We start from the raw sequence: 15,127 nt of genomic DNA, 5'->3' as shown, positions 1-15,127 counted from the left end.
TAGAGCGATAATGTGGAGAATATTGATCTTGTGTTGAGCCCAATGAGCCTTGCATCTAAAAATAGAGCTAGCGTGTTCCTTTGGTGATATCGCTTCGACTCACGCTGAAAATGGCGGACGTGAATCAACAAACTGAGGATATGATGACGCGCCTGTCAATCAATATTGGTGGGCGGGGGGACCGCACTCCTACGTAAAGTTGCGGTCGGTTTGAGAACCGCTCCAATTGGTCCACCGTTTTTTATGTTGTTAAATTGAAAAAAAAGCACTGGGTGTGCTTATATCACCCCAATATGACGGTCTATACACCATACATGCACATATGTCTGTCCAAACAGCTTGAAAAGTAGATTTTTTACCATAGGTGCCCTTTAAGTCAAAATTGACATTTAAAAAATCCAATTTATGACAAAAAGTCAAGATTGACATGAAGTAAAAGTGATGAAATGTGAAGTCAGAATTGGGATTAAAATGATTAATTATTAAATTAAACTACAAAACATACTAGTTCAAAAATTATGACATAAGTTTAAATTAGACAACCAACATGTATTATAATTAATTATTATATTAATTATAATCATAATTATCCAAAAAATCTGAATTACGGACTGGGGGGGCAAGTTGGAGCACTCACTCTGGTCCCCTGGGCTCTGCGATTGGTTGGGGAAATTCCAAATTGAACCTAAATAAACCATTACAATTGGCTTAAGATTGGCAATGAAGACATTCATTGGACATTCAGGACATCGCAACCTGCAGAACCTGGGAAGTAAAAAAAAAAAGCTGAATTATCACAAAAAATCTCAATCAAAGTTAGAAAATACAATTTTAAAATGATGACAAACAGTCAAACTATGAAGTCAATATTTACATAAAGCAGAAAATATGACATACTAGCTCAAAATTATCATATAAAAAGTCCAAATTAGATTGTTGAAAATGATGAATATATATATATATATATAACATATCAAAATCATGACATACCAAGTCAAAATTATTAACTAAAAATATAAAAATAATGAAATGTAAAAAACATGAAATAAAATATCTAAATTATGACCAAGTAAAAATTTACAAGAAGTAAAAATATTATGAAATATGAAGTCAAAATTGGCATTTAAAAATTAAACCTCAAAACTGGCATTAGACAAAGTCGAAATGATAACATACTAGTTCAAAATTAAGACAAATGTTTAAATTAAACAGCCTAAATTTATTATAAGGAATTATGATTAATTCTATTATTAATTATAATCGTAATTATGAAAAAAAAATCTGAATTATCTCAAAAAGTCTAAATCAAAGTTATAAAATACAATTTCAAAATGATGACAAACAGTCAAAACTATGAAGTCAATATTTACATAAAGCGGAAATTATGACGTGCTAGCTCAATATTATTAAGTCAAAATATACATAAAAAGTCTAAATTAAATACAATTTTAAAATTATTATTCATTTATTATATTTAAATATTATTATTATTTTTACAAAAGATACACAAGTTCAACTGCAACTGAGCGCATCAATTTTGTATTTTGATCAAATAAATGCTGAACATCAAAGTAAATGACACTTCCCTATATATTCACATAGAAAATCGCTGTTTGAAGCTTTCATATTTTTCCACATTTATTTATTTTATTTGTTTTTACAAAAGATACGCAAGTGCAACTGCAATTTAATGATCAAATAAATGCTGAATATTCAGCTTTACATCACAGTGAGAAGTAACAGGTCATTATGTATTCACATAGAAAACTGCTATTTTAATGTGTTTTTTTTTCAAAAAATTTTTTCAGTTCTTTTTTTAATTTTACTACATATACACAAGCCCGACTGCAACTGAGTGCATCAATTCTGTGTTTTTGATCAAATAAATGCAATGCTGATACTGTAACATCATGCTTGATCATTTTTTGCCTAATTACTTCTACTGTATATTCTTCAGGTTAACCGGCTTCATAATAAAGCAGGAGATCCATTCTATGAAGCCCAGGAGAATCACAACCTCATCGGTGTAGCGAACGTCTTTCTGGAGTGTTTATTTCATGATGTCCGGCTGCAGTATGCAGTGCCCATCATCAGCCAGCAGGGGGAGGTGAGTGTCATCTTACAGTACAAATGAAGTCAAAACTAAACATATTGATTCTGTTAGCTCGCGTTGCCAGTTTTGTGGTGATTAATTCATTAAGAAAAAACAAATAGTTAGCTCTTGTAATCTTTAATTACAATCTGAACTTCCTGTTTATTTTCAGTTAAATAGCCCCTTTTCACAATGACGTCACTTCACTTCCCCCTATCGGCATCGCAGTGTATTTTTAGTTCCGGTTTACCTTTGAATGAATGGGAGACTTCTTTGGAAAATTTGCAAATGACAATATTAACATTGCAGGATCTGATTTAGGATTGTTATTGATATTAAGCATGTGTCCAAATGTTTTTCTTTCATTACTGAACTGCTTTCTGAGTTTGAAACTGATTTTTAAAGTTATTAAGAATATGATCAAGCTATTGTTTATCAAGGAAAGCATATGTTTGCAACCTTTTCACTTAAGTTTATTTCCTCAATAATATATATTTTTTTACTTTATGTTGCTACTTACTTTACTTAATGCTGCTCTGAATATAAATTTATATTATCAGTTATGTGTAAATGTTCCAGCATGAGTATAATTCTTTATTAAATCTTCTGCTAAGTACGTTGATAAATGCAATGAGTTTCATCATTTATTATTTATTGATCAATTCATCTTTTCTTCAGTTTCTCCATTTGAATGAATGAGTTATGTCCTACTGCCACCTTTTGGGTGGACTTAATTTGATATCTGTACTACTTTTTAATTAATAATGTTACACATAAATTCATAATCTAATTATACTGAATTTAAATGCAGTCTTCTTGGTGTCATTTTTGCAATTGTAATTTATCATAATGATTTTGTTTGGTTATTAAAAGCCACATACAACATTGTTATTCTATTTCACATAGACATAGGTTTTATGTTCATGATTAAAATACCTATATAGGGAAAAATGGCACATATATAGTGTTTGTGAATCAGCTGTCCACTGTAACCAACCACAGTAAAACACCCACAGTTTTATTTACTACTTATTTTTCAGGACACACACAAAAAAAATGTAATTAAATCTGACAGAAAAAAATGTGTAGCACCCGTGTAAACATCTGAAATCTTTATTTGACAAATACACACCAACTTCATCTGCAGTAATGACAGCAAAACAAAGCAATCGACTCTGTTTAAAGTCCCATTTTCTTGGTTCAAGCAGAAATCTAGCTGATCTGTAAGTTTTTTTTTTTTTAGATGTCAGACGTCTCACCCTGAATGCAGACAACAGAAAACAGCCCTAGTCACAGTCTAACTGTATCTGTAGTAAATGTACAGCTGACTGGGTGAGTTCTCTATGGGGATTTCTGTGTAGGCGGAAGTAACGATACACTGCGTGGAGTGAAACCGGACACCGCGTGACGTCATGTGAAAAGGGTCTATTGTCAGATTATGTATGTCTTAGGTATTGGGCGTGGCTAACATACTTAACCACGCCCCTCCAGCTGTCAGTTTTGACAATAAACAGAAATGGTGAGGGGGAGGAGTCTGTTAGGCTGTAATAACTCTCCCTCTTTCGTAATGAAACGCCTATTGTACTACATCCAATCAGCTTGCAGTAGAAAAAACAAGTCACGCCCACTGCCCACATTGCGTTTCTCTAGGAACTGCGTCACAATATGAAAAAAAACAGCAATCGCAGCTGATGTGGACTATAAAGGCACACTATGTATGATTTTTCCAATTAAAATATCCAAAAAACACTACTACAATGTTATTCATTTTGCTGTCTTAAGTACTTTATGACTTTATATTGTGTCATGAATGTTTTTCTGAACATGTGTCATTAAAACGTCTCATTAAAAGTGTCATTACTCTGTCAAATACTTTTAAACAGCATCATTAATATGTATAACACTTTAAATTCAGCTTGTGCCACTGTAGTTGAGGTCAAAACATTAATGATGATGTTATAAAATTCATGGCTTCATGACGATCATGTTTATGACAGATTTATGACACATTTTGTCATAACAATGCCATCTTTGCATTTAAAATGTCTTAACTGAGTGAATGACACTTAACGACAGTTGTTATAAGCGTGATATCAAGAGGCTTCGATATGAAATATGTATTAATTAATTTCTTCCGCCCTGAGCAAATTCGTGCATGGCATCTGTGTGTGACAATCTTACTAGCCAATTATGTGAGCACACTTTCGTTCTGCCCAATCAGAACTGCGCAACCACACTATGCGGAACACCCACAAAAAAAACAAGCAAACAGGAAAGGTCGAACGAGTGGGATGATGGCTTCTGCCGCTTCAGAAGCGTTAATAGACAAATTATTGTATATAACTGCCAACTATTCCAGCACATTTTTTACACAGTGGTTGCCCTTCCAGCTGCAACCCAGTACTGGAAAACACCCATACACACTCATTAACACACACACTCATACAATACGGTCAATTTAGTTGATCAATTCCCCTTTCAAGAGTTCACACTTGGCTGATAATCAATAAAGCGTATTTGGCATGCTGTCCCTGGAGAGAGCCCTGAGCTCGTGATATCCTCGAGCCTGGGGCTCCCTCCCGTTAGAAGGGCGAGAGGGGAGTTCGAGCTCAGGTAGGTCTCGAGGACTCCCCTGCTTGTCGCCGCGTGAGAAGTGTAAACTAGGGTTGTTTTCGGTGATAATTTGGTTTAGTCGATTGACTATGGTTTATGTTTTTGGACGGTGGGAGGAAACCGGGGGACCCGGGGGAAACCCACGCAAACACGGGGAGAACATGCAAACTCCACACAGAAACACCAACCAGCCCGATAGGAGGTTGGACCAGCGGTGTTCTTGCTGTGAGGCAACAGTGCTAGCCACTGGGCCACCGTGTCGCCCTATCGGCAAAAGGGGAAGGAAGTAGGGGTGGAATGGGGGGAAGCTTCAAGACGAAGATAACTGGAGTGAAAAACTCTGGTTATTTATAATGCGTCCGTAATCATCTAATGGGTCAGATTACGGAGCTAATGAGGAGCCAGCCGTGTTGATCATAAGCACGTGATCCTCTCGAAATTAGTTTATAAATAAACCACACTTAGTGCATGTGTTTGGACTGTGGGGAAACCGAAGCACCCGGAGGAAACCCACGCCAACACGGGGAGAACATGCAAACTCCACACAGATATGCCAACTGACCCAGCTGGGACTTGAACCAGCAACCTTCTTGCTGTGAGGCCACAGAGCTAACCACTAAGCCACGGTGTCATGCCTAATTTGTATCATATACATTTATACATTCTCAAATATATGCATGCAAGTGTGTATTTATATATAAATGCACACAGCACACACACATGTATTATGTCAAAACAAACTTTTATGTTGGATGCCGTTAATCTTTTCCCAGCACAAAAAAAAAATACCCTAATACATGTGGATTTGACCTCAGTTACACACACCATCATCAAAATACACCTTTGTTTGTTGTGAATGCACACCCTCTAGTGGAGAAAATGACACTGTGCCTTTAATCTTGGTCAGGTTGCTGGTCGGCTGCATGTGGAGCTGTTGCGTGTATGCGGTGCTGTTCCCGAACGTCTATCCGGAGGAGACGACTCCTCGGAAAACTCCAGTGAGAGCAGCGGATACGACTTCATGGACAACAATGGAGAGATCGTCCACATGGCCAGAAAACTCACCTGCAGGGTAAAACCATTGCGGCAGATTTAATCCTCTGTTATTTTATCAAATTAATTACATGTTAATCGTAACCAATAACATACATTTTAATATTGGAAGATGTAACAAATTAAAAGTGCTAAGAAAACTTTAAATGAAACGTGCGTACTAACAATACAGACGTTTCAAGGCTATTCATACAAAATAAAAGATATTTGTTTTAACATTACAAAGTGTGAAAAATATTGCTGTTATTATTAATAGTTAGTGAATAGTAAATCATAATTAGATTATTATTATAGTAATGTATTATAGTACTATTATATTCACCTTATTCTCCCCGTACGAGCGGGCTCAGCCATTTGAATCATTTTGGCTCGAAACTTCCGTCTCATTCACTTCCATTCATTTTTAAACGTTAAAAACAGCTCGTTTTGCTGCTTGGTGTTGCAAACTGATATTTTCTTATTATATTATTTTATAGATGCAGAACCTGTGTGGAAGCCCGCTAAGTGGTGCACTGAGTGTATGCTTTACTAAACAGATATGTCTTTAATCTAGTTTTGAATTGGGAGAGTGTGTCTGAGCCTCGGACGTTATCAGGAAGGCTATTCCAGAGTTTAGGAGCTATAAATGAGAAGGCTCGACCTCCTTTACTCGACTTTGCTATTCTAGGTACTACCAGAAGCTCTGAGTTTTGAGATCTTAAAGAGCGAGTTGGATTGTAGCGAGACAGAAGCTTGGTTAGATAAACAGGAGCTAGATTATTTAAAGCTTTATATGTAAGAAGCAATATTTTAAATTCAATAGGAAACTTAACAGGCAGCCAGTGTAAGGAGGATAAAATTGGGGTGATGTGATCAAATTTTCTAGACCTGGTAAGAACTCTGGCAGCTGCATTTTGTACTAGCTGAAGTTTGTTAATAGAGGATGCTGGGCAGCCAGCAAACAGTGCATTACAGTAGTCCAGCCTAGAAGTCATAAAAGCATGGACTAGCTTTTCTGCATCTGAGATGGATAGCATACTTCGTAACTTAGCGATATTTCTCAGATGAAAGAAAGCAGTTTTTGTGACATGGGAAATATGATTTTTAAAGTTAAATTGCTGTCTAATATGACACCCAGATCTTTTATAGTAGAGCTAACGCTAACTTTGTATCCCTCTAATTGTAGGTCGAGTTGTGAGATCTGCTGTATACAGGATTTAGGCCCAATAAGTAATAATTCTGTTTTGTCTGAGTTTAAAAGAAGATAATTGTTGGTCATCCAGTCTTTAACATCTTTAATACACTCAGTTAGCTTGGACAGTTTAGACGTCTCGTCAGGTTTAGTTGAAATATATAATTGAGTATCATCTGCATAGCAGTGAAAGCTGATCCCATGTCTTCTAATAATGTCTCCCAGGGGTAGCATGTATATTGTAAACAGTAAAGGGCCTAAAACTGATCCTTGAGGCACCCCGTATTTTACTGGGCTGATTTGTGAAGGCTGTCCATTAATATTCACAAACTGGTAACGGTCAGCTAAGTAATATGCCTTTTTATAATATATTTAATACATTCATTCACACAGCGGAATGAACCGCCAACTTATCCAGCATATGTTTTACGCAGCGGATGCCCTTTCAGCTGCAACCCATCTCTGGGAAACATTCACACACACTCATTCAAACTCATACACTACAGACAATTTTAGCTTACCCAATTCACCTGTACCGCATGTCTTTGGACTGTGGGGGAAACCAGAGCACCCGGAGGAAACCCACGCCAACACAGGGAGAACATGCAAACTCAGAACCGCCAACTGACCCAGCCGAGGCGACAGCACTACCTACTGCGCAACTGCGTCTCCTGTAATATAATTTTTAGTTTAACTTTATTTATTTTTATTTATTTTTTGTTTGTTTATTTAATCACTATTTTATTTTATTTATTTATTATTTTTGATGTGGGAGTCAGAATTCAGTTTACATGTATGATAGATATTATCTTTTTACTCACTGTAATTTTCTGACATGTTTTTCCACAAAAAATGTTCAATAAAAATAAATTTGAAAAAAAAAATAGTAGATCTAATTTTGGTAATTTTTGATTATAATTCAAATATTCCTGTATTTCTAATAAAATGCATATTGTAATTTTATTTTTACAATATTCTTATAAGACAAAATACTAAGTGAAGTTTAGTTATAAACTAATTTCGAGAGGATCACGTGCTTATGATTGCTAGCGGCTAGATCTGCATTATCCAATTTTCAATGCACCAATCAGACGACTACAAATACCCTGGGTTACGTACCACCGCTATCTTCGTTTTGAAGATTCCCCTCATCCACCCCTACTCCTCCTTCTTACAGATGGGTGACACGGTGGCCCAGTGCTTAGCACTGTTGCCTCACAGCAAGAATGTCTCTGGTTGTAGGCTTTACCAAACCAGCTGACGTTTCTGTGCGGAGTTTTTCTCCCCGAGCTCACGTGGGTTTCCCCCGGGTTCCCCGGTTTCCTCCCACCGTCCAAAAACATGCAACATAAGTTAATTGACTCTCTCAAGAGCAATCACTGGCTGTTCATTGGTTATTACAGCGGGGGAGTTCTCGAGATCTACCTAAGCTCAACCTCCCCTCTCGCCTTGCAACGGGAGGGAGCCCCGGGCTCGAGGATCTTATGAGCTCAGGGCTCTCTCCTGGGACAGCATGCCAAACAAGCTTATAATTAATCATCAGCTAAGTGTGAACTCTTGAATATAATATGAATTAAAAGATGTATTTTTAAAAATATATTCTTTTGATAAACTGCTAAAATAAAGGTAAAGATGTAAATAAACATGTTTTTGATAGAAAAATACGCAGAGAGAAGGAATGTATGTATGGTGATGTTAAAGCGCTGGATTTGTGTGTTGTCAGGTGCGGATCAAAGAGGCGTCTGGTCTTCCTCTCAATCTCTCCAACTTCGTCTTCTGCCAGTACTCCTTCTGGGATCAGTCGGAGCCCACTGTAGCTCCGCCCCTCATTAGTCCAGACACGCCCACTGCACGGTCACATGACCAGGAGTTCACTGTGAGCTTCAACCACTGCAGGGTAACTACACATTTACACATTCTCACACACACTCATAAACATGCACGGACCACATATAGAACCGCACACATGTACCACACATATGCACTTACTCACGTATAATAAATATACTGTACACACGCTCACACACACACACACACACACACATATATATATATATATATATATATGAAGTACACTCTCACTCACATACACAGCAATACATACACACACTCAACCATATGCACACATTTATACACACACACTCGCTCACTCACACATTACCACTAACACACACACACATGTACAGTCTCTCTCACGCACCAACTTTCCACACATATACAGACTCTCACACAAACACACACTCGCACATAAATACACACACACACACACACACACATACACACACACACACACACACACACATATATATATATATATATATATATATATATATATATATATATATACACACACACACACACACACACACACAGACAGACCCACATAGACTCACATATACACACTCTCACACAAACACATACACACACAGAGGAGCACATACATACAAACAGATACACACTCTTACTCAAAAACATGTACACACACCGGCCACTTTATTAGGTACGCCTTACTAGTACTGGGTTGGTCCCTCTTTGCCTTCAGAACTGCTTTAATCGTTCATGTCATAGATACTGGAAATATCCCTCAGAGATTTTGCTCCATATTGACATGATAGCATCACACAGTTGCTGCAGATTTGTCGGCTGCACATCCATGATGCCAATCTCCAGTTCCACCACATCCCAAATGTGCTCTATTGGATTGAGGTCCGGTGACTGTGCAGGCCATTTGAGTACAGTGAATCCATTGTCATGTTCAAGAAACCAGTCTGAGATGATTCACGCTTTATGACATAGTGGGTTTTCCTGCTGGAAGTAGCCATCAGAAGATGAGGACACTGTGGTCATAAAGGGATGGACATGGTCAGCAACAATACTCAGGTAGGCTGTGGTGTTGACACGATGCTCAATTGGTACTAATGGACCCAAAGTGTGCCAAGACAATATCCCCCACACCATTACACCACCACCAACAGCCTGAACCGCTGATACAAGGCAGGATGGATCCATGCTTTCATGTTGTTGATGCCAAATTCTGACCCAAGCATCCGAATGTGGCAGCAGAAATGGAGACTCATCCGACCAGGCAACGTTTCTCCAATCTTCTATTGGCCAGTTTTGGTGAGCCTGTGTGAATTGTAGCCTCAGTTTCCTGTTCTTAGCTGACAGGAGCGGCACCCGGTGTGGTCTTCTGCTGCTGTAGCCCATCCGCCTCAAGGTTGGACGTGTTGTGTGTTCAGAGATGCTCTTCTGCAGACCTCGGTTGTAACGAGTGCTTATTTGAGTTACTGTTCCCTTTCTATCAGCTGGAACCAGTCTGGCCATTCTCCCCTGACCTCTGGCATCAACAAGGCATTTGCGCCCACAGAACTGCCGCTCACTGGATATTTTCTCATTGTCTGACCATTCTCTGTAAACCCTAGAGATGGTTGTGCATGAAAATCCCAGTAGATCAGCAGTTTCTGAAATACTCAGACCAGCCCATCTGGAAGCAACAACCATGCCACGTTCAAAGTCACTTAAATCCCCTTTCTTCCCCATTCTGATGCTCGCTCTGAACTACAGCAGATCGTCTTGACCATGTCCACATGCCTAAATGCATTGAGTTGCTGCCATGTGATTGGCTGATTAGAAATGTGCGTTAATGAGAAGTTTGACAGGTGTACCTAATAAAGTGGCCGGTGGAGTGTATGTGTGTACACACACACACACACACACACATACCTTAACATCACCTCCTGGAGATTTTTGTAGTTTTGACCTTGTATCCTTGGCTTATGTGACAAAATCATGCAAATCCATCCGTCAGATCAACTGTTGATTACTGTGTGTGTGTGTGCGTGTGTGTGCGTGTGTGTGTGTGTGTGCTGCAGGATTTCGTGGTGCAGGTGACGGAGGAGTTTCTGGAGTTCATCTCTGACGGGGCTCTGGCTATAGAGGTGTGGGGTCACAGATACACCGGCAACGGACGCTCCATCTGGGAGACACACACACTGCAGGACAAGAAGAGGACACTCAGAGACCGGTCTGTGTGTGTGTGTGTGTGTATGTGTGTGTGAGAGGGCCTGTGTGTTTGTTAGAAAGAATGATAGAGATGTGAGTGGCAGAATGAGAGTGAGTGTGTATATGTGTGTGTTTGTTGTGTGCACTTTTCATATTTGTACTGTATGTGTGTGTGTGTGTGTGTGTGTGTGTGTGTGTGTGTGTGTGTGTGTGTGTGTGCATGTGTGCGCGTGCATGCTCATGTGTGTCTATGTGAGTGTGTGTTTTTCATGTGTGTGTTTCTCATCTGTGTGAGTGTGTGTGTATGTGTGCGCATGCTCATGTGTAGCGCATGCTATGTGAGTGTGTGTTTTTCATATGTTTATGTTTCTCATTTGTGTGTGTGTGTGCATGGTCATATGTGTCTATGAGAGTATGTGTGTTTTTTATGTGTGTGTTTCTCATTTGTGTGTGTGTGTTTGTGTGTGTGCAGCTGGAGTGAGGTGTCCCGCAGTATCGAGCTGTGGGTCTCCATCCAGGAGCTGAATGAGCAGGGCGAGTACTCGTCTGTGGAGCTGCACAGCACTAAAGACTCCAGCACTGGAGGAGTGTTTCAGCTGCGCCAGGTACCACACACACACACACACCAGGAGGAAAAACACAAAAAACACACTCTACAGTATATGTGTGTGTCTGTGTGTGCAAATAGGGCCACTCACGGCGGCTGCAGGTGTGTGTTCAGCCGGTGCAGCACTCAGGGACGCTCCCTCTGCTGGTGGAGGCTGTTCTCTCCGTCTCCATCGGCTGTGTTACTGCGCGCTCCACTAAACTACAGAGACCTCTGGACAGCTATCAGGTCAGTGACACACACACACTCACACCACTAAACTACAGAGCCCTCTAGACAGCTATCAGGTCAGTGACACACACACACTCCACTAAACAACAGAGCCCTCTGGACAGCTATCAGGTCTGTGACACACACACACCATAACCATGAACCATAACACACATACTTTAATCTGACAACATGCTTTATACACATCACACAGCGATGTTTGATACTGTAGGTGGTCCGTAATTATACTTTTGCACATGTGGGTCACTTTTGACCTGTTTCCACTATGGGTGTTTTCACATCTGTGGTTCGGTTCATTTGGTCCGGATCAAGGGCAACAAATGATCCATCGTAGCATTTCTCTGCCGTTTTAGGTCTTTCTCACACCACACTGATCGCTTTGGTCCGAACCAGTTCAAAAGAACCAAAATGCAGTCATGTGACAAAATCCACATCACTCATTGGGCAGATGTTATTGAGCGTATTTCCTAAACTGCTTTTCGATTGGTCAGAATTAACATGCGGGAAAATGCAAATGGAACTCCCGCAAGTAAACAAACCAGCAGACACAAAATGTCGCTGCTCTGGCTGATAATATCCCTGCTCATAGTATACTATATAAACATCACTTTACACAACTATACATTTGGAGAATGAAGCACAGCTGCGGCTGGAAAACAATCTTTTAATGTATTGTAATCGCCAAAGACGTTAGGAGACGGTGTGAAATAATTTAGCTAAACTGCGACATGGTCATTTTACGGAAATATTACCAACGATCCATCAACTAATGATGGATTACCCCCCTTGTTTAAAACAGGGTAAGGCGCTGCCAACAAGTGTTTTTCCTCCACACCCCATAAGATGGGACAGCGCATCGGACTACGACAGCTGGATTAGTCCAAAAGGCGCAGAACTTTTTGCAGTTGGGTCTGCTTTAGTTCAGATCATGCTCTCACCCCAAACGAACCGCTCCAGGGTTCATTAGAAATAGGGGTGCTGTTTTGGTCCGCTTTTGGTGCACACTCGAGTGTGATTGCTACATTCACACCTGCCCAAACCAACCGCACCAAGAGGGAAACAAACTCTAGCGATTCACCCAAACTAAATAAGGCAGGTGTCAAAGCACCCTAAGTGGTACAGTACAGAATGGTTCGGTATGCTTTTATGGCCTTTTCCACTCTCAAAAGTTACCAAAAATCGAACCGTGTTGTACCCCTTTTTGGGTATCCTTTCCAAAAGGGTACCAAAAGGCAGAGCGAGACATGCTGCTGAATGCTATTGGTCAGCGGTGTAGTGGACATTTTAAAAGTGTGTGGGGGGGTGGCAGCTATATGAAATCCAAAGGTTTACATTCTTAATCACCTGTTTCTAAATGGTCTGTCTCTAAAAGTGAGGGGGACGCATCCCCCCCATCCCCCCCGGTTGCTACAGGTGTATTGGTTTACAGAGAAGCATCACTAGTGTGTGCACAAGCAGGAGAATGAAAACAAAGGAAGCGCCATTTTTAAATGCACAGCCGAAACATTACACCATAATAATATATACATATAATAATGAGCCATGGTCGACCCAAACTCAAACAAACCTTGTCGTCGTCTTGATGAACAGCCATAAAGCCAAGAAGAAGAGCAGAATCTACCCTGTGTCCTGCTCATATTTACGGGGCTGTCTAAAAGCGCGAGCGGTTTCGCTTTCTCTAGAGACTTACATGCACTCGTCACGTGTCTATATTTGAAATAACGAACTGATGATAATAACGTGCACATGATTATTGAAGAGCTTCTGACATCCGATCCTTTCAGAAACGGACAAACGTGAGAGTGACGCTTGAAAAAACAAAGGAGCAAATGATTCTTTCAGCAACCTAAAACATGAACAAACTGCCATGTTGAACTATTATCTTCACCTTCTGGACTATTATGAACTCAGAATGAAGGAATTACTCTCTAACCGAGGCTACATGTGCTGCTGAAGATTACAGATACAGATGAGAGGTTTGCACGGCTACTGTATATGTTGCGTGTTGTTTTTGAACCCAAATAAGGACTAAATGTCTGCTCTGTAGTTTTTCTGTAATTGGTAACATATCAGAGACTGTAAGGGTCTGTATGTGTTCATATATGTTCATTTATTTTATTTTTCTCATATAATTGCAGACATTAGAGTAGGCTATCATTGATCTGCATTTATAATCAGATCATGTTCAAAGAAAGGTTAGTAATGAACATTTATAGACAAGTATTTATGAGTATAAAGCGTCTGTTTAGTAAGAAGTGCTTTTCATATGATATGTGAACTTCAATGACGTCGACTGCAGCTTTCTGTCATACACCACACCTACCGAAAGGGTACCATTTGGCTGAGACACAAGCCTGATAAAGGTGACCCGTACTGAGCACTCAGTGTAAACAAGACATTAGGGACCATGATCTGTTCATCTGTCAGTGTGAATGTAGCTTTAGTTTGGCTGGAATAAAAAAGAAAAACATTTAAAACTGCTGTGGTTAATATTATGATGTATCCTCTGGGTTAAGTGTGTTAAAATGACCCAATGCATCTTCTTATGATTGTTGTCACTGCATCAGCATGAAATCTTTCTGGAAGCATCTTTAAAGACTCCTAGTGAAGGTGTTTGAAGCAATGCATTGCTTCACTTTAGCAGGCAGTGTGTGTGTGTGTGAATGAGTGAGTGTGTGTGTGACAGACTGTATTTTCTCTGGCAGGAGGAAGATGGCGATATGGATAGTTATCAGGTATTCTGTCTGTCTGTCTGTCTGTCCACACGCATGTGCTTTGAGACAAGAGACACACGCAGTGGAAATGAAGATCATAATCATGCATTAATACTCTAATCCTTAACACACACACACACACACATGCGAGTGCAGTCAAATGTTGATCTGCATGGCTGCATGATTTCTGCATGTTTGAGTTTATTAAAGAGCACTCAATCAATGTGTGAATGCTTCATCTGGATTTAATTTATTCATCTGTTCAGTTTTCTTTTGGTATTGAGTTTGGTTGCTTGGCTTCATATCTGAGTCTCAGCGTGTCTACACTGCATGCGACCATCAAAATAATGCAGTAAAGACTATGAAAACACACTTAATTATTACAGAATTGCTTAAATACAGTTGGGTCTGTAAATATTGGGACATCGACACTATTCTAACCAGGGCTTGACATGAACTTTTTTGATCACCAGCCACTGTGGCTAGCAGATTTACAACATCACTAGCCACTCACTTGTTGGTTGTTGGGAAAATACATTTTATATGCATAAATTTGACTTTGACATGCTGAAATGACCTGATTTAGATTGTATTATGTCCACATGCCTTCACTTTTTGTGTGTCGTGTTTGAGCTTGCCCAATG

At 39.6% G+C, this 15,127-nt stretch overlaps 1 protein-coding gene across 1 annotated transcript in view; it reads left to right on the top strand.

Moving 5' to 3' along the window:
- Positions 1 to 15,127, top strand: part of kif13a (kinesin family member 13A) — a 121,763-nt gene that overhangs the window by 72,836 nt on the left and 33,800 nt on the right. The window contains 7 exon segments of the mRNA XM_056476084.1: positions 1,958 to 2,107; positions 5,613 to 5,777; positions 8,653 to 8,826; positions 10,802 to 10,953; positions 11,404 to 11,536; positions 11,620 to 11,766; positions 14,475 to 14,504. Coding sequence (XP_056332059.1) covers positions 1,958 to 2,107; positions 5,613 to 5,777; positions 8,653 to 8,826; positions 10,802 to 10,953; positions 11,404 to 11,536; positions 11,620 to 11,766; positions 14,475 to 14,504 — 951 coding nt within the window.

The sequence above is a fragment of the Danio aesculapii genome, chromosome 16 (assembly GCF_903798145.1).
Source record: "Danio aesculapii chromosome 16, fDanAes4.1, whole genome shotgun sequence".
NCBI classification, from domain to species: Eukaryota; Metazoa; Chordata; class Actinopteri; order Cypriniformes; family Danionidae; genus Danio; species Danio aesculapii.
This window is presented reverse-complemented; position numbering and strand designations above follow the sequence as displayed.